Raw genomic sequence first — 19,381 nt, forward strand, 5'->3', positions numbered from 1 at the left:
AATAATTAATAAAAGTACAATATTTGCCTCCGATATGTAGTGGAGTAGAAGTAAAAGTATTGGAAATGGGAAATACTCAAGTAAAGTACAAATACCTCAAAATTGTACTTAAGTACAGTACTTGAGTAAATGTACTTAGTTACTTTACACCCACTGGACACATGTTATGAATGAAGCGGCAGAGTGGGCTCTCGATAAAAAAGCAAACAATGCAGCCTTCAGGAGGAAGATGGTGCGCTGTGGTCTAATAGTTTCCTGGCACCGCTGGCCGGAGGAACTCGCCCTCTACGGAGAGAGAACGGCCAGAGAGAGGAGTGTTAGAAGTGACAGGGATGATTGGAGCCGGCGCTATACGAGAGCAATCCAGTAATGGGAAGCAGAAGTGGAACTAACTGCGTCCATAGCTCCGCAATCACTGGAGCGGAACACAGGGCTGCTGCTGGAGCCACACTATACTGTAAAGTGCCATGCTATGCTGTGACGGAGCATATGTCTCTATTCAAGCCATTCCCAACCTGTCACAATCATTACATAATCGCACTAATCGCAATTATTTGAGTCGTAGTTGTCATAATAGTCATAATCATTTCCATGATGAAAAATGTTCATAAATTTACGATGTTCGCGTATTTTCAAACATTTTCAAAAATAGTGGAAATAGCCGATCTACAAGCTCAAAGCGTGTCACGACGTGACGCGCTTTGAGCTTGTAGATCGGCTATTTCCGTACAATATTTTCTATGTAATGTTAATGTAAATGCATGAGTTTCAGTTATACTGTACACACACACACACACACATTTCAGTTCAATTACCGGTAAGTAGCATTTTCTTTTCCTTTTAAGCAAAATACGTCATGTAATTAAAGGGGGGATGAACACAGCATCATGTTTTAACGTGGTATTTTGTCAGATACCGTACCGTACTGTGAGATTTCATACCATCATTAGGAAATGTGCATCTTACCAGGAGCTCATCCATACTGGTCTGACACTTCTCCAGGTTGATTCTCTTGATGGCCACCTTCTCCTTGCGTGGTATACAGTAGGCTGCCTGGACCACAGCTGTAGCCCCACTCCCTGGAGGCACACACACAGAAACAACAAACATTCATTATCAGGGCGTCAAGAGAAAGGATTAGGGATGGGACGATAATCAGACCTGTAAAGAGTGCATTTGGTACGCTCTAATTTGGTACACTCTTATTTCAGTCGATTTTGACAAAAACAGCAGATCTACAAGCTCACAACACGCTGCGTTGTGAGCTTGTAGATCGGTTGTTTTTGGCGAACGTTTCCCCAGAATAGGGATGCTAGGGGGGTTCAAGTGGTTTAACATTAGTGGCATTTTAAGGCTGACAGGAAATGGGGAGAGAGAGATGGGATCGGGACTCGATCGAACCCGCGATGCGCTGTCAGGCTACATTGAGGCCTGGACCGCTACGCCAGCGGTCCAGGGCTTGAGTGAAGTGTTTGTGTATAATGGGGGGGGGGGTTAGTTTTTTACTCACTTCGCTACTCAGTCTGGCCAGGGTCCTATTTGACCACAGAGTTTTAAATTGGAAGGCACTGGTCCCAGCCCCCCCCCCCCCCCAACAGACCAATCGGAAGCCGTGGAGCGTTTTCTCCCGTTTGTGCACGTCCCGCCCCTTGAAAATAGGAGGCTTACCAGACTGTGAAGCGAAGTGAGAAGAAAAAAAAAACGCTGAACGTAGCAATCAGTCTGGATTTGATAGTTGTGAGTCCAATAGAGTGCGAGTGCATGTGCGTCTGTGTGCGTGTGCGTGTGTGCGCGTGTGTGTGTGTGTGTGTGTGTGTGTGTGTGTGTGTGTGTGTGTGTGTGTGTGTGTGTGTGTGTGTGTGAGAGAGAGAAGTGGGGGGAGTAGGGTTGTGACTCCAATATAGGTTGAACATTTAAAGGAAAAATAACACACTTCCTCCGTCTCTTGGTGCTGAACAAAACTGCAAGAACAGAGTCATGACAACAAAGCAAAACTCACTTTCTGAACGCTCCAAGTGTTTTATTTTCAACAAACATTTGCAACATGTCGCAAATTCATTCAAAAAGTGAGTTGCGAGTCCCCGCTATATAGGTTGAGCATAATATTTACAACCCCCCCAGCAGTGCTTTCACAGCTCTCGGAAAGAAGAAACTAGAGGAGCTTTTGAACACAACATGGTTTGTGAAAATGTAAGCCAGACAATCACAGAGGAGCACACATGGCTATGGCACCACAGACACACCCTTGGGCTTCCCCTGGCTTTCCCCATATTGTGTAGAGATGTACACCAGCTCTCTGGGTAACAATGTCCCACACGCACAGGTATTACTATACTTGTGGGGACAGCAACATTTTACGATGGCTGTTTCTGTAATGCCATTGTTACAATTTGTTTTGTTTTTTGCCCGCAGCAATAGATTGTACTGTACATCCATTCATATATTCACTGTTGACAGACTGTACGTATGTACTTATTAATAATGACCCCCTGACCCTCAACACATGACAGGAGCCCCTCAGGGCTGCGTGCTGAGCCGAGTTATCTTCTCCCTGTACACATCTAAACCTAAACCTGACAGGGCTAAATTATGTGCAACACCATCACGTAAGAAAGTATTGTATAAATCAGGCATACTGTAACTCTAATCCAACTCCTAAACCTAATCTCTATAATGCTCAATGCCAACTCCTAAACCTAATCTCTATAATGCTCAATGCCAATCCTAACCTGAATCTTGATCTAATTGTAATCCACAAATCTGTTAACGCATTAAAAGAATCTGTGTCATTTTGGATTTTTGCATTAGTTATTCAAAAGCAACAACCACTGGATATACAGGTAATCATATCGCACTTGTGTGAAATGTTTGTGTATATAAAATGTGTAGTCACATCTGTAATTAAAGTGGTCTATATGATGACAGCAGCTTTACACAGCGAACACAATAAGGAAAGCAACCATCAAACAGCTTGCGAGATTGTACTGTTACAGTACATCTGTACATCTGCTATTTATTTTACAATTTTGAAAATTCTTTAAAGTGTGAGAACTACTGATTTAGAAGGCATTTATAGAATCGGCCTCAGGTCTTAATGGGGTTAAAACAAACATTTCTCTTCTGAGGACCAGGAAGACGGTCCCCACAATATCCACTTCTCAAATTCTATATACTTGTGTTGTGAGGACATTTGGCCCTCCCAAGTAACACAAGTATAGTGATACAACACACAATACAAGTATAGTGATACAAGTACACACACACACCCTCAACACAGGAGGCCCTCAGGCCTGCGTGAGGAGCTGAGTTCTCTTCTCTCCCTGTACACACACACACACACACACACACACACACAGGACTGCAGTGCATGGACACACACAGCTCTAGTACTGTACGCTTACAGAGCCTTCTGGGGTCAGCTAGGAGAACAACCTCCCTCTCAACATCAACAGCAATAGGCAGGGCTTGAAATTCATTTTTGCCCCCTATATGCTTCACATCGGGGGGATTCATACATGGGGGGGGGGGGGCTTGTAAGCTTAACCCATTAAGGCCTGAGGCAGATTCTACAAAATGTCTTCTAAATCCTAACGGTTTTCTGAAAAACCCTACTGTATATGTTGCTGGACGAGTGGTTCTCAAACCTTTTTGTGTCAAGGACGCCAAAATGATGTGTCTTTGGCCACGGACCCCCATTTCAAAATATTTTGTTCCAGAGACCCCCAGAAGCAAAGATTTGAGTTACAAATGTTCGCTTCAAATAAAATATATTCAAAGATTTGCACAAAATTTCTAGATTTGTCAACAATAGCAGATCTACAAGCTCGTAGCTTGAGCTTGAAGGAATGTGACAAAAACAAAGAAATATTCTTTGTACCGGTCCGTCTCTTTCTACTCTGTCCTTAGTCTTGTGGTAATTAAGAACGTTTTTTTTTTTTTTTTTCTTGGGTGGGTTCTTACCTCTCCTGCACATTTTCATTCTGACTGCCGTTGCCAACATTATGACATCTGAATTTCCAGACTGCATGACGTTAAAGCATAAAATGGTCGCTTTGTGTACGTGGTGATCAATTGGCTCCATGTTTAAATCCTACAACAGAGGGCTAATCTCTTTTTTTATCCTCCTATAATTCCACAAACCTCTGAGACCAAACCACTGAGACCAAAAATTGTTCTGCCTGGTTCTCCTCAGTGCCTGGAGCTATTGATCTGAAATTGCACACAGCCATTGACCATTACCATGTGCATAGGACTGCGAAGCCCGTTTTTCGCTATCACTCAATCTCAGCTGTTTATTTGCATTTTCATGTCAAAGAATGTCGCCATGCTTACGGTGGCTGCTCAAACTGCGCATGCGTCGCATCTACAGCGCCACTGCGTTCGGACGACAGGACGCGCAATAACCCCACGTTTGCAACTACTTTCGCCTGAGCACTTCACCGGGTATGGTCTATATAACTAAACCGGTGCACGAATTCAGGGACCACGCAAGTTAGGAACAATGTAAGTCAGGAACGATGCAAGTTGGGAACGCGTGCTACACGCATTAATACCCACCACGTTACCACATTACTAATAACGTTAGATATATATTACAATAGATATATATTACAATCAAAGGGTTAGTTATGCGGCACGCAGCTACTCGGGAGCGATGCAAGCCCCATCCATTTATTCATTACCCGTTGAACTTGTTGTACTTGTTGTCCGCGTACCTGTTGTGGTATTTTAGTACACTAACAAACAATCGACAAAATATTGAGATATGGGGAACCAGACAGACAAACAGATACAGAGATGTTGTGCATTGCGCTGAAAAGAATGAATTTCTATGCACATGAATTGTGCATGTGCACCCCACCACTTGTGCAGCGGCACAAGCATGATGAATAGGGGTGTGCCGATATATCGTCCCGCGATATATCGCGATACGTTTTCGCGACGATATGTATCGTTTTGGGAAAAAAAATATCGTTTTTTACACCAATCAAAATAATCAGGCATGCAAACAGCCCCGAGGTGAAAAGGGTGACAACATGTTGTTTTTTGTCAGGTGTCACACTATTGCCCTATTTGGAGTCAAAACGGCTGAAAAGCTACAAGTTTGCATGTCTGAATAATGCAAAAACAGAATTATTTGTTTGCATTTCCTTTTATTCTCCCCCATTTTTTTTCATAATAAAAAAAGTGCGTATCGTATCGTATCGAAATCGTATCGAAGTTGTGAGCCAAATATCGTATCGTATCGTTTCGTGAAATTAGTGTATCGGCACACCCCTAATGATGAAGCAAAGCTCGGCCAATCAGGGAAGGCGGTGCATACACCCACCTTTGGTGTGTCCCCCACAGGCCCATGGACAGACAGATACAGACATGTCAGCGTGGCTTTTTGGTTGTCGACAACCACTGGTCCGACCTGAATTCCCAATCGGCACTGCACTGCAATGATTTTTCATCATCTACGACATTGGTTCTCAAAGTGGGGTCCGGGGACCCCCAGGGGTCCTTGAGGGAGTTCCAGGGGGTCCCCAGCTAAATGATACTGTAGATAGTTAGGAACCAAATCCTTAATGGGTCTGTAACTCAGAGAGTGTACAAATGGAACCAAATGGACCCTAACGGGTCCATTTGGTTCCATTTGTACACTCTCAGAGTTAAATTAACATAGATTTTACAATATAAATTGGGGTCCCAGAGATAGAAATGCCATTAAATGGGGGTCCGTAGCCAAATGCATGTAAAACTGGGGGTCCTTGAAATTAAAAATGGTTGAGAATCACTGCTAGAGCCGTAAAACTCTTCTCTATGGGGGATCCCTGGCATATCTTTTCAAATGGGGGTCCGCGGACTAATAAGTGTCAATTTGGGGGTCCTTGACATGAAGAAGTTTGAGAACCACTGATCTACGACACACGTTTGAAGTCAAATGGTCAGACGACGTTGCCCGAGTTATGCCCGGTAACTCACACACGCAGGTTTCTGCAATTTTTAGATACAGTAGATGTATAATAGTATGACTACCTATGAACAGTAATACAATTCCTTCAGCAGTGCCGCAGAGAGAGAGAGAGAGAGAGAGAGAGAGAGAGAGAGAGAGAGAGAGAGAGAGAGAGAGAGAGAGAGAGAGAGAGAGAGAGAGAGATAGACTGTACTGTGTAGTACTAAGAAGGCATGCCAGCCTTCTGTTCTTGCCTGCTCTCTCCCTCCCAGGCATGGGTACAGTATGCATGAGGTCACCTCAGTGCCTCCTCCAAGCTGAGAACCAGATGCTTGTGGATAAAACCTCTTGTTAAACACCATGCACGCACGCACACGCACGCACACACACACACAGACCAGTTTCCATGAGATCTTCTGCGTATGTGGGACGCTAAGCAGTGCTACAAGTACATTCCTCTTTGGCAGGAGGCTTTGCCGTGTTACAACTTAACCACTTAAACCCCATATGGTTGAGCGGAGTCCCTCAGAGCTCTGTGCTGGTGTATTTTCAGTTCTCTGTAATTGTGGGGAAAGCTTTAGCTGAGAATAGCCGATCGACAAGCACACAATTCGACGCAGCGCGTAGTGTTGTGAGCTTGGCGGTTATTTTTGCGCTCCCGACGATTAAAACCTGCGAGGAAGTTTGGTAAACATAAAATCAATCCAATCAATCCAAAAATAGTGTGAATATGACTGTACTAAAGGGCAATCTCTCTGTCAATCTCTGCCATGTCGCACACGTGCGACAAATTAATGTAAACAAGACCAGTAATACCGCCAGCCGCGTGTCACACCAAAAGTGGTGACTGATTGAATAGAATGACTACGCAATCGCCACAGACTGCAAGGCGTCGGTCACCGATTTTCGTGTAACATCCGTGCAAGTCTCCGTTGACAGACACATGCTTGTCCATTTATCAGTAAACGGATGGACTTTCCTTTTGCTTTGTGGCAACAGAAAGAACAGGGAAATATAAGTCTTAAATGTAACAAAGTAACTACATTAAATTTGGAAAAAGGTTACTTTCAACGCCGTTACCCCCAACACTGCTCCGTCAGAATCCTCATGAGTACAAAGAATAATGAGTAGAATTTGGTCATGTGTTGGGCAACAGCATTAGTTTTTAATTAAAAACCAGATAACTGCCCCCTTTTATATAGGCTTATAAATTTTGTCTTATCCATGTTCCCTACTGGCTCAAGCAACAAAAAACTGAACAATGAGAACTCTGTTAATATCTGGGCACAGCGTACTGAGGGCATGGAAGGTTGGGGAACAGCTTACTGTAAGGAGGACCAACTTATAATTCCACCCTATACTGTAGCTGACTCTCTTGCTTAACCCACATAAGCCCCATTTTATACTTTGGCTATTCAAAAACAACCGATCTACAAGTTCAAGATCTGCTATTTCAAAAAACCTTTGAAGATCTTGAAGATCTTGAGTAATAACCAAATAGCAACTAAAGCGGTCAAATAACTGTAGTGGTGTAAAAAGTACATTTGTATCGTATAAAGTATCAAGAAAGTGAAATGCAGAGTAAAGTAAAAGTACCTTGAAAGTGTACTTAAAAGTACAGTAAGAGTAAATGTACTTAGTTACTTTACACACCACTGCGTACAGTACACAAATAATGCTCACACGTATCTTTGAAAACCTGCTCGTTATAGTGGCAGCTATTGACGTTGGGACGAGCTATCGACTGGTACACTTTAAAGATGTCCAGTCGGCGCTGGCCTCAATAGTGCACTGCAGTATTAGCCTCCAAGAAAGCATGGATCATTCTCCCCATCACTCAAAAACCACCAAAGGGGCTGAAAGGGGACTATAAATAAACAAACCCCACCAGCATACAACAATCTGGAGGTGGGGCAGGGCCAGGGATGGAGAAGTCGGCCCTGGCGCTGGACCATGGGGATTCAGTTGCCCTACACACATAGTGGAGTGTAAATTCCCACACACAAACAAACAAGCGGTCGTCATGGTTTTATTGGCCAGGCACCCAGGGGAGAGTTTAGGGATGGGGGGGTTGGGGTTCTCCCGCACTCCCCAGGGAAAGTAGGCAAGGTCAAATGGCACATTTCAAACCAGAGGACCAGCACTTTCTCCTTAGCCATTCAGACTGTGTGTGCGTGCGTACGAGACCACTCGGGTCTAGAATAGAGCCGACGATAGGAGATAGGAGGAGGAGCAGCAGCAGCAGACTTATCTCTGAAATGTCCCCCACTTCAGATGGCTTTTGTGAGCGCCGACTTTTATCCAAAGCCTTTTACGTATTACATCCACACTCGGGAAAGCTTCAGTTTTAGGGGTAGGCAACCTTAGGCACGGGTGCCAACATTGGCACAGGGGAGGATGATCATTGGCACACTGATATATTTTTAGCGGCGCTAGCCGCTCTATACCTTTAGGTATAGAGCGGATAGTAGCCCTCTATACCTGGCTTTTGCGTCAACGTTCTGATTGGTCAGGCTCGCCAACGTTCTGATTGGTCAGGCTCGCCAATGTTCTGATTGGTCAGGTCCGTCAACGTTCTGATTGGTCAGGCTCGCCAACGTTCTGATTGGTCAGGTCCGTCAACGTTCTGATTGGTCAGGCTCGCCAACGTTCTGATTGGTCAGGTCCGTCAACGTTCTGATTGGTCAGGCTCGCCAACGTTCTGATTGGTCAGGTCCGTCAACGTTCTGATTGGTCAGGCTCGCCAACGTTCTGATTGGTCAGGTCGATCAACGTTGGGATTGGTCACTATTCATGACATCACTATGTTATTATTCATGACATCACTATGATGTCATGAATATAGAATTAGATCTCTATATAAAATATTTATTCATTTCATTTTATTATTCATTTGGCTAAAGTCTCCTTCTAGGTAAGTTATTTAAGGTTAGATCCTCAATTTAACCTTATCTTGGGAATCTTGGGATCTGTCCAAGATTCCTCCCAATATGACCAATAGAAAGAGAAAGATACAAGAACGTCATGTTCATGAGGAAATCCAGTCATCCGTTATGCGAGAATGGTTTGACGAAGGAGATCTAGTGTCCAAGAGTCCTTTCATTCGGCAGCCGAAAAACGCAGTCATTGACCCAAAAATGAGCTCAAAGAGTGATGTTATCCCAGGGGACACAAGAGGAGGTAGGGACACAAACAATGTTATTGACCCTATGACCTCGCTTGTAGTAGAAAGTTTGAGCTCGGGGATCCCGTCGTCCGTTATTAGAGAATGGTTTGATAAAGACGATCAAGAATCCAAGAGTCCTTTCTTTCAGGAGCCGAAAAACGCAGTCATCAAACCAAAAATTAGGATTTTTGGTTCGATTTTTGGCATACCACGCTTTTCCATCAACGTTCTGATTGGTCAGGTCTGTCAACGTTCTGATTGGTCAGAACATGGCTATAAACACATTATATGACAAAATGTATCACAGGCGCCGCTACCTTCACACAGGTGTGATTTTTTTTTTTAAATGTAGGGTAATTACCCTCACAAAAACAAAAACTTTAAGCTGCCTCCCCCTGGTCCGCCAGGGCGCCTGATGGAGGGGAAAGGAACTGGTTGGAATAACGTGTTCCTTCCACACGCTACGTCCAACCGGGGAACCTCCCCCCTGTCGGGTGATAAGAAGCGGCCTGCTTGCTCCTCATGCATTGAAGGAGGCATGAGCTTCAGCTTGGGCTCTCCCTAGGCTGGCAGAGGGAGAGTAGCACCCAGGATTACATGGGCAATTGGCAGTTGGCACCGAGTGCAAAAATATGGGTTACAAAAATCGTGGGATAAAAATGTTAAGAAATAAAAATGTAGGGTAATTAAGTCCCATCACATCACATGCAAAACATCCTGCACATAATTCTACATTCATTCAAACTCTGAAAACTCTGAACTGGGAGGGAATCTGGGAGACAGGTTGCCGACCCCCCTGGTTCAAGGTCTTGTTCAAGGACACGTGGCCACAATGCCACAGGATCAGGACCTGGATTCCTGGAGGCCTGCTCTCCCTCCTAAGAAGCTCTTATTATTCTGCTCAAATGAGCACAAAGTCAGCTGTGTGTTCTTTGGCTGCATTGTTCTTAATCCACTAATCCAGTTAAGTGATCATTCAATATTTTATATTCCATTAGGGTCCTTTTGGGATTCCTATCCCGAGTTGAAGAAGTTCAATTACTTAGCAGAACAAACAAACCGTTTGCATTAGCCTAATTAAAATGACATGTCGTAGACCAAATCATGATTTTTGAAACAAAGTACTGTCTGTAACTGACAGCAAGCAGCGATTCCTGACAGAAGATAAGAGTGCCGTCATTTAGGCGGGAGGAGCGGCACAAAAGCACCGTCGTCACAAAGAGCAGAGGTTGGGGGGTGCATTGTGGAGGCTCCACAGGGCTTTGAGCGACATCCAATGTGCCAAACAGTCTCATGACGCAGACACAAAAGGCTGAATATCAAGCAGACAGGGACGACCTAGACAGCGCTGGCTTTTTGGGCTTTTATGCCTTTATTTATAGGACAGTAGGCTGACAGGAAATGGGGAGAGAGAGATGGGGAGTGACACGCAGCAAAGGTCGTCGGGATCGGGACTCGATCACTTCTGTGGAATCCAAATGACTGAAATCGGCCGTGGCGAACTTTAATCCATGATTAAAGCATCTCTCCAGCCACTGCCACTGTAAAATAGAGTAGTGGTTCTCAAACCTTTTCATGTCAAGGACCCCCCAAATTATGTGTATTTGGCCACGGACACCCGCCTCAAAAATATTGCTCCAAGGACCCGCAGAGGCAAAGATTTGGGTAAAAATGTTTTGCTCTGAAAATACTATATATTCAAAGATTTGCACACATTTTCTTTAAAAAAAATAGCAGATCTACAAGCTCATAGCGCGGCAATTGGTGCTGTATATCTGGTATTTCTGAATAGCTAAAGTATAAAATAATAGTTAAAGTGGTTAAAATGATTGTAACGCTATATGAACTACTTTTGCTGGGGGCCCCCTGGTACCCCAGCCCCAAGGACCCCTGTGGGTCCCCGGACCCCACTTTGAGAACCAATGAAATAGAGGGACAAACAAGGTCCATAAACAGCATGAATTGAACACAGTGACAGCATGAGAATGGCGTGTGTAAGTAACATGAATCAATGAAGGATATCCTCCTGCCAACCAATAGTAGTCTAGTCGCTGTTTTTAGAATAACCCGATTCATTAATAAAGTTACAGGAATATCTGACCCAAAAAGATAAAATACACATAATGTCGTCGCCATTGCATATTTTTAAGTGCGTTAAACTGTACTAACAAGCTGGGTTTAGCTTGTTTTGAATGTTGATGTCTAAATCAAATCATTATATTGAGTTACCCCACATTAGGCAAAATTGAGTAAGGCAGACCCAGCTGATGTGGTGTTTGTTTGTTTGTTTCACAACAGCCTGGTTGGAAGTAATAAAAGGCCTGTGTTAGAACTGGAATGGAATCACATTAGGCTCTTCTTTAGTTTTCATATTTCATTTCCGCTGAATTCATTTCGGTTTGTAGATCGCAGTCTTAAGTGAGGTGGTATATTTACCACAGACTGTTGAGAAAACAGTCTAGGGCAGTAATAGGGCAGTAATGATTATTAATGGCAATAAGGAATTCACAATAACTTATTTTGGTCAAACATCCCTCAATCAATGTAGGCTAGCCCTTGTCATACTGACTAACTCGAAGGGCAGTGTTCTTTCCAAGTACACATCCGTCTTTCATGCCCTAACTCAGTGGTTCTCAAAGTGTAGTCCAGGGACCAACAGGGGTCCTTGAGGGGGTCCAGGGTCCCCCCAGCAAAATGAGTTAATATAGCATCAAAATCAGTTTAACCACTTTAACCCCATTTTAATTAGGCTAATGCAAACCGTTTACTTTGCATTCCTAGTTGTTCTACTAAGCGATTGAACTTATTCAACTCGGTATAGGAATCCCAAAAGGGCCCTAATGAAATATGAAATAATGATTTCGAAAATCTTTTCAGATGGGGGGGTTCACGGCCAAGTGCTTATCAATTTGGGGGTCCTTGACATGAAAATGTTTGAGAACCACTGCCCGCCTAACCCATGGAGATCTTTCTTAAAGGAGCACATCACCCATTTTCAACCTCATCTTCATACAACTGGTGGTCCTTACTGATGCTCATTATAAGATTGCACAATTTCCATCTACTCATCTCATTGGTGGGCTATGGAGAGTTCAGAAACCTTGCTATCAGTTACCGGCCTACCTATGACGTCACTGGTAGGCATCATCAGTACTGAACTGTCCACATCCCTCCTCTGAGACACGGACAGAGTGAGAAGACAGAAAAGGTGCCATCTTATAATGAGCATTTGCGAGGATCAATTGTATGAAGGTAGGTTGAAAATGGGTGACGTCTAATGACTCCTTTAAAAATGTAATACATTTCCACTTCTAGTTATCAGCATCAGCAGTGCAGCATACCCAACAAGTGTTCAAGCCAAGGCCTACAGTGGTATATCAGCTAGTATCTACCTTAGGGGAACATAGGACCTAACCTAAACCTAACCCTAACCCTAACCTTAGTGGGGGAACATAGAACCCGGGGAACATAGGGATGACCCCCTGTTTAACATTGGTTGCGGACCAATGTTTATGGGTCGCGAGTAAATGTCCCCTTCTTTTCGTTTCCTACATTTAAAAGAATATCTATATTATTTTTAAAAGTTTAAACAAAATAAATCAGTACTTTTCATCAATTAAATGTCATGAATAACATTTTTCAATCATTCATTTCCATAAATAAAAATAAAAAAAGGTTTAAGGCGCAAAGCGACGTATGCTTGTAGATCAGCTAAAGCCACTGCCCTATATAGTACTCCATAACAGTACACACTAAGCAACGTTAAATATGAAGATATCACAAGTCATAATATATTAACACAAGTTATTCATTTTCCATTGGTCTGGCATCAATTGTTGTGAACAGCTGTAAAGTTTTTACCATTTTCTTTCTTTGATTGATGCCCAGCTATTCATTAAGCCTTTGGATGTTTTCCATCATTTAAAAAGTGCTTCATTATATTAATCTTATTAGAGACCAATAACTTTACTAAATGAAATGTCAGGACAGGAGAAACATTGACAAAACAATCATGCTCTTTATAAAAAAGGAGCCAATGTTTCCTGTAAGCACAGAGACTCAACAGTATGTTTTCCCCTAAACAGGTCAAGTCACCCATGGGAAGACCTCACTGCCTTATGAGCATTAAGACTGGTTAACCTCTTAATGGGTGAATGCAGGGCACATGCAAGACCAGAGCGTACTGTAATGGATCTCTGTAACCCATTAGGACCTGAGGCCGAACAAAAAAAGTCTTCTAAAACAGTTTTCTGAAAATGTTGTGTTATGTTGCTATATTGGTGCTAAAACTTTTGTCATGTTCCAAAAGCAAAGATTTGAGTGAAAATATTTGCTTTAAAAAAAAAATATATATATATAAATATATCCTATGGGCGGTGGGCGGGTGAGCGGGCAGGCGGGCGGGTGGACGTCACAAACGTAACATGCAGACCTGCGAGGCGCACCGTTGCTCTGCCCATCTGTGTTCCTATTGGCTGGCCCCAATCTTGGTAGTGTAGGTGCTCTTAGACAGCAAATTTTTGAATAGCCAACCAATGTGCTATATATATATACATATATAGCTAAAATCTAAAATGACACAGATGCTTTTCCGGTTTTGAAGGGTGAATGCAAGGCACATGCAAGACCAGAGCTTACTGTTCACAATAGATCTCTTTAAGTGCCTAGGCAAGGTAGTCCCGTGTTGGCCTAGTCTGAACCTAATAACTATTTAAGTGCTGTTTGCTCTTCTGGGAGTTGACGTCCCTCAGTATGGAATGCTTGCATTCAGGAAAAGGGCCATTCTGATCCATTTCTTTGAAGTGTGTCATTATGTAGGGTAGACCGCAAACCGCATAGCAATGATACATGGTTTACATTGTAAACCATACAACAGGCTTACATTGTAAAATGAACTGTCAAAAAAATGTCTACATGGCTAACACTTCGTGACTGGCTCACGTGCTAGCTGGGGGAAAAAAAATACTTTTTGGCTTGCCAGCCAAGGTGCATGGTAAGAGTTTTTTAAACTACCATTCAAGCACATTTTTAACAGCCAAACGTGATGAATAGTTTTTTAGTATATCTCCATGTATTAAGGAAATATTTTTAAAAAATAGATATATTAATAATGTAAATTATTAAAATATTTATATTTAGAAGGTGTCGGTATAGCTGAGTGAATGAGTGTCCCACATAAAGCTCTGATGCCTGACAGCGAGTCCTGGGTTCGATTCCCAAGCCCGCTGGACCTTTGCTGCAGGTCACTCTCCGACTCTCTCCCTCTTGTGTACTATCAGTAAAGGTAGAAAAAGGCCCAAAAAATAAATTAAAAAATATATACAGTACACATTATACAGTATATATATATTGTATACAATTGTAGCTCATACAGTACAGTACTCTAACTGCAGAGGGTTGTATGATGGTGAAAAAGATGGGGTACCGAAGAGTCCATTTGAAGAAAAACTACTCACTTACTAAGCTTACTTGTTGGTGGTGAGAGACACAAAAAGGGGGGAAAATACAAACAAAAAACTGAGCCCCCCCAAAAATAATCTCACAGGATTAGCAGAGCACTGGAATTAGCTGCTACATAAATGGAGCAGGCCCCTGGACGGGGGCCGTGTCAATGCCCTCCTTCATGAGCCGTGACCAGCGGCATGGCAGCAGCCCTGTGTTTGCCTTTTCCTGCCCTCGGCAGGCCAGTCCACCGTGTGACGCCATCCGCCCTTTATTACATTTCCTCTGCATGCCTCACTCACATTCCGCACATTATTCCAGGGCACAATGAGAAATGTCACACATGGCTCGCCATCACACCAGTGGCAACCGGCCTCTGTGTCACAAAATACAGATTCATGTGTCCGAGGCAGATCCCAATTTTTGGAGAAACCTAACAGTAGACCACCGATTACCAATGTTTTGACCAATTTAGTAAAAAACGTTAAAAATCTTGCAACATCTTTTAAACCTATGATTTGATGTTAAATATTTCCATAAACAAATCACATGCATTTCTACATCAGTCCGAATACAAATACACAGAGACAGTTCAGTTTACAAAAGCACTGGCACAACGATGTTCTCAAAACAAACCGAACGTGTGCTCTGATGGTACGGCAGAAAAAGATGATGGAGAACAGGCATACTCCATCCGATTGGAATAATCTTCCCAGTCACTTAAATCTAATACCTTCATTATCTTCATCCATCTTTACTCATCTTCAAATACCCTGCTCCTGCTTTTAATTGCCTCCAATTGTTTTGCATAATCGGTCCTGTGAAGTGTATTGAATACTCTGTGCATATTTGTATTCTGTGAATTCTTATGGACATGATATTGCATGTTACTGCATGTGCTTGTATGTAACGGTCTGTAGTTTTGTTCATATGGGTATGTATGTCAACGCATGACGGTTGTCATTTTGTGGGTGATTATGTGGGGTGGGAGCGGCTAATTACAGCAGAGCTTTTGTTTTGTATTGTGTCTTTGTCTGTATTTATGTATGCATGGATGTATTTGTTGTATTGTTCTGTTTACTGTACTGTAAGTATATTTGTGATAAGGACCCCCTTAAAAACGAGATGATACATCTCAAGGGGTTTATCCTGTCAATAAAGGTACATTATACTGTCAAACTAGGAACAGCATCCAGACCTAGACAACAAAATGCTTCTGCACTCACTCTGTAAAGACTAAAGAGTAGTAGTTAACATTATGCGTATGATTTTCCAAAACATGACTTGAGACAGATTTATATTTCGGCATACACCGATGTATTACACCAAAAATAATAAAATATAAAAAATAGATCTGCACTTGACTACATTGTTAGACAGTATGAAATTAAGCATTACTTGCAAAGATAAGGATCGCACGTGGGATGACAAACATTTTTAACCAATTACATTACATTACATTACAGTCATTTAGCAGACGCTTTTATCCAAAGCGACTTACAATAAGTGCATTCAACATAGGTAGGGAACGAAAACTACTAATCACCAGAAGTCTTAAGTGCATTTTCTGCAAAAACAAGCAACCAAGAGTATACCTAGCGCTAAGGTAAAAGTGCAAAATATCAGCTACCTATTTCCTTAAACAGATGAGACAAAATAGCTAAATCAAATGAGCAGGAGCTAAAACAAATAATTGTATCGACTAAACAAGATCCAATAGAACAATACAATAACCAATGACAACTGAATTTCTCCCACAGGACCAATAAAGCTCTGTCTGTTTGTCTGTCTGTCTGTCTGTCTGTCTGTCTGTCTGTCCTAAAAGAGGTTCCCACTTCCCAGCACATTTAGTGCATCAGTAGTCAGTCACATACTGCAGAATGACCATCTATCAAAGGGAGAATGAAGAACAGTCAATTTACCCATTTCCAAACATTGCATCAAAATTGTAAAGTTAATCCCGAGATCCTACAGTTGTGTATTGAAGAAAACCGCCTGCACCAACTTTAAACATGGAATTTAAGACGTATCTTTACTGATCAGCAGAGTGGAACTGCTGCAACAGCCAGCCAAAACAAACTAATGACACTGCTCTAATGAAGGCAATAGTGACTCAACTTTATTTCAAGGACCCCCAGTTTGCTATGCCTATTAGGCAAATGGTCGTTTTTTAAATCTCTAGGACCCCAATCTGCACTGTAAAGCCTGTGTTATTTGAAATCTTAGGGTGTAAATGGATCCATTTGGTTCCCAACTCTCAATCATGTACAGCTGGGGATCCACTGGAACCCTGTTCTTTTTTTCATCCTAGGTTTCGTCACTTATAGGGATATCGTAACATTTTTTATCCCTGCCCGCCAATCTGTCTTTCTGCTAATCTCGGGTACCGCTGGACCGATCGGCGTGCCGTGACACTTTGCACACATACTTCCCAGTATGCCATAGAAGAACTCATGTTTTGGCCGATAAGTCTTTAATCGTAAGTTGTGTGTGCAATCAATTCCTCGGATCATGACGTACTGTACCTCCCCACATAGGCCATGCCCAGTGGTGTAAAGTAACTAAGTACATTTACTCAAGTACTGTACTTAAGTACAGTTTTGAGGTACTTTTATTACTTTACTGGAGCATTTCCAATTGTCTATACTTTTACTTCTACTCCACTACATCTCAGAGGCAAATACTGTACTTGTAAAGTACTAAGTACATTTACTCAAGTACTGCACTTAAGTAGTTTTGAGGTACTTTTATTACTTTACTGGAGCATTTCCAATTGTCTATACTTTTACTTCTACTCCACTACATCTCAGAGGCAAATACTGTACTTTTACTCCACTACAATTATTTGAAAACTTTAGTTACTCGTTACTTTGCAGATATAAATTATTACATCATAAAATATATATGAACCACTTTAGCCCTATTTTGTACATAGGCTATTTGAAAATAGCCGATCTACAAGCTTGTGAGCTTGTAGATTTGCTATTTTCAAACATTTTAGTACTTTTACTTTTGGCACTTTAAGTACATTTGGATACCAATACTTTTGTACTTTTACTCAAGTCATTTTTGAATTCTGGACTTTTACTTGTAACAGAGTACTTCTACATTGCAGTATTGATACCTTTACTTAAGTACTTTTTCCCACCACTGGCCATGCCCATTTCTGCCCGTCAAGATTTTCTTCAAAACAATACTTTTTGCTACTACTCCTCAGCTTTTGTCTAAAACTCACACAAACCGCGGCACACATTATGTGGTGGTCACGTGAGCAAGATCTATCCGTCATTTTTCAGATTCCATTGCGACCGTCTTATGATTGGCTTTCAATGTTTGCAGGAGGGCGCCGTTTTGCACAGAATGCCACAATTTAAATCAGTAAAAGTCATTAATGCTGTAAGGAATAAAACCAATCAATATCAGTTGTTAAATTGCTATGGGACATTGGGACAATAACTGTCGTTTGGAATTAGTAGCCCTCAGTATATCGCAGTTGTATTTATGTTCACTCGTCACATCCCAGTAATAATAACCTAACCTACACAAACAGCTAGTCTAACGCACACTTAAGACTTCTATACTGCAAGCTGCAATTCCTGGGCGTTTAATTTTAAGTTTAAGGCCTCTGTGTCATCAGTTGGACATACAGTTTTAAGTTCCCTGCTTTGTTATGAGACAGGGCAATGTGTGGGGTGCGTGTGTGTCTGTCTGTGTGTGCGTGTGTGTGGGGGGGGGGGGGGGGGGGTGGGAGGGAGGTAACCCGAGCAAAACGGTTTCAGAGAAGTCACCTGATTGCTATCTAATCCCCCAGTCTAAATCAGAAGTGGAACAAGCTCTTTGTGCATCTTCATTTGGGGCTTATGAACCCATTTCCCTACAATTTCCTCAACCTTAGGCCGGATGACTCAAGAAATGCCAGAGAATATGGATAGTAACGCAAACCTGAGGCAGTTTTTAAATAGGAAGAGACCATTGAAGTTGCAGCAGCAGGACACGTAAGAGGAAATTGCAGTAACCCATATCATAAGGTCAGCCCTAAAAAAAGCTGGCTGGTGATGGTAAGCAAGCAAGAAAAACTGCCTGGAAAGAGAGAGAGAGAGAGAGAGAGAGAGAGAGAGATGGGAAACAGAGAGAGAGCGAGAGAGAGAGAGAGGAATAGATTATGTAGGTGTATATAAGACTAGCGCAACAGGGCTGACAGATTTGTATAAGAGCGAGGAACAGATCTCCCATTACGGCGACAGGATGAGTTCCCGACATATCTAACTGATGTTAACAGTGACTCGAGGAGACGGGGCCTAGGCTAGCACACGGGTTTGCAAAACTTTTTCGCGACACGGACCACCAAATCTTTTCATTTAGGCCACGGGCCCTCCTTTTCAAATGATTCTGTACTAGGGACCCTAATATGAAATATGTTAATGATGCTTAGTTTAAATGAAACGGTCTAAATGTCAATTTTACACATAGTGGTGGCCACTTTGAAAGCCACTTGCCTAGCAAAACACATAATGTCAAATCAGGTGACGGAACGGTTTAAGTGTCGACATTTGAAGAAACAACATTTGGTTAAGTTTTAATCTTCACCAGTCTGTAAATGCTTAGGGTACCTGGGGTGAGACTACAACAACATACAGTACAAATCAACATTAAAACGCAATTTAATTCAGGCTAGTTGTTAACCACATTCCCTCCCAGAATAAACTGGCGGTATAATAAAGTGGGTTACAGTCCCACCTTGAAGCAGCCATACCAGTTTTTTTTGGAGCTCCGTTGACAATTTTTGGCTCTTTAACCTATCATCATTCAGCGCAAGCAAATGCCACAAAGCTGGT

General features: G+C 42.3%; 1 protein-coding gene across 4 annotated transcripts in view; it reads right to left on the reverse strand.

Annotated features, from left to right (window-relative positions):
- oxsr1b (oxidative stress responsive kinase 1b) overlaps positions 1-19,381 on the reverse strand; it is an 85,620-nt gene that overhangs the window by 62,733 nt on the left and 3,506 nt on the right. For all 4 annotated transcript variants that reach the window (XM_084048060.1, XM_084048059.1, XM_084048058.1 and 1 more), the window contains exon 2: positions 967-1,079. In XM_084048060.1, coding sequence (XP_083904186.1) covers positions 967-1,079 — 113 coding nt within the window. The remainder of the gene's footprint in view (positions 1-966; positions 1,080-19,381) is intronic.

This window comes from Gymnoscopelus microlampas (assembly GCF_963454915.1).
Source record: "Gymnoscopelus microlampas genome assembly, chromosome: 22".
NCBI classification, from domain to species: Eukaryota; Metazoa; Chordata; class Actinopteri; order Myctophiformes; family Myctophidae; genus Gymnoscopelus; species Gymnoscopelus microlampas.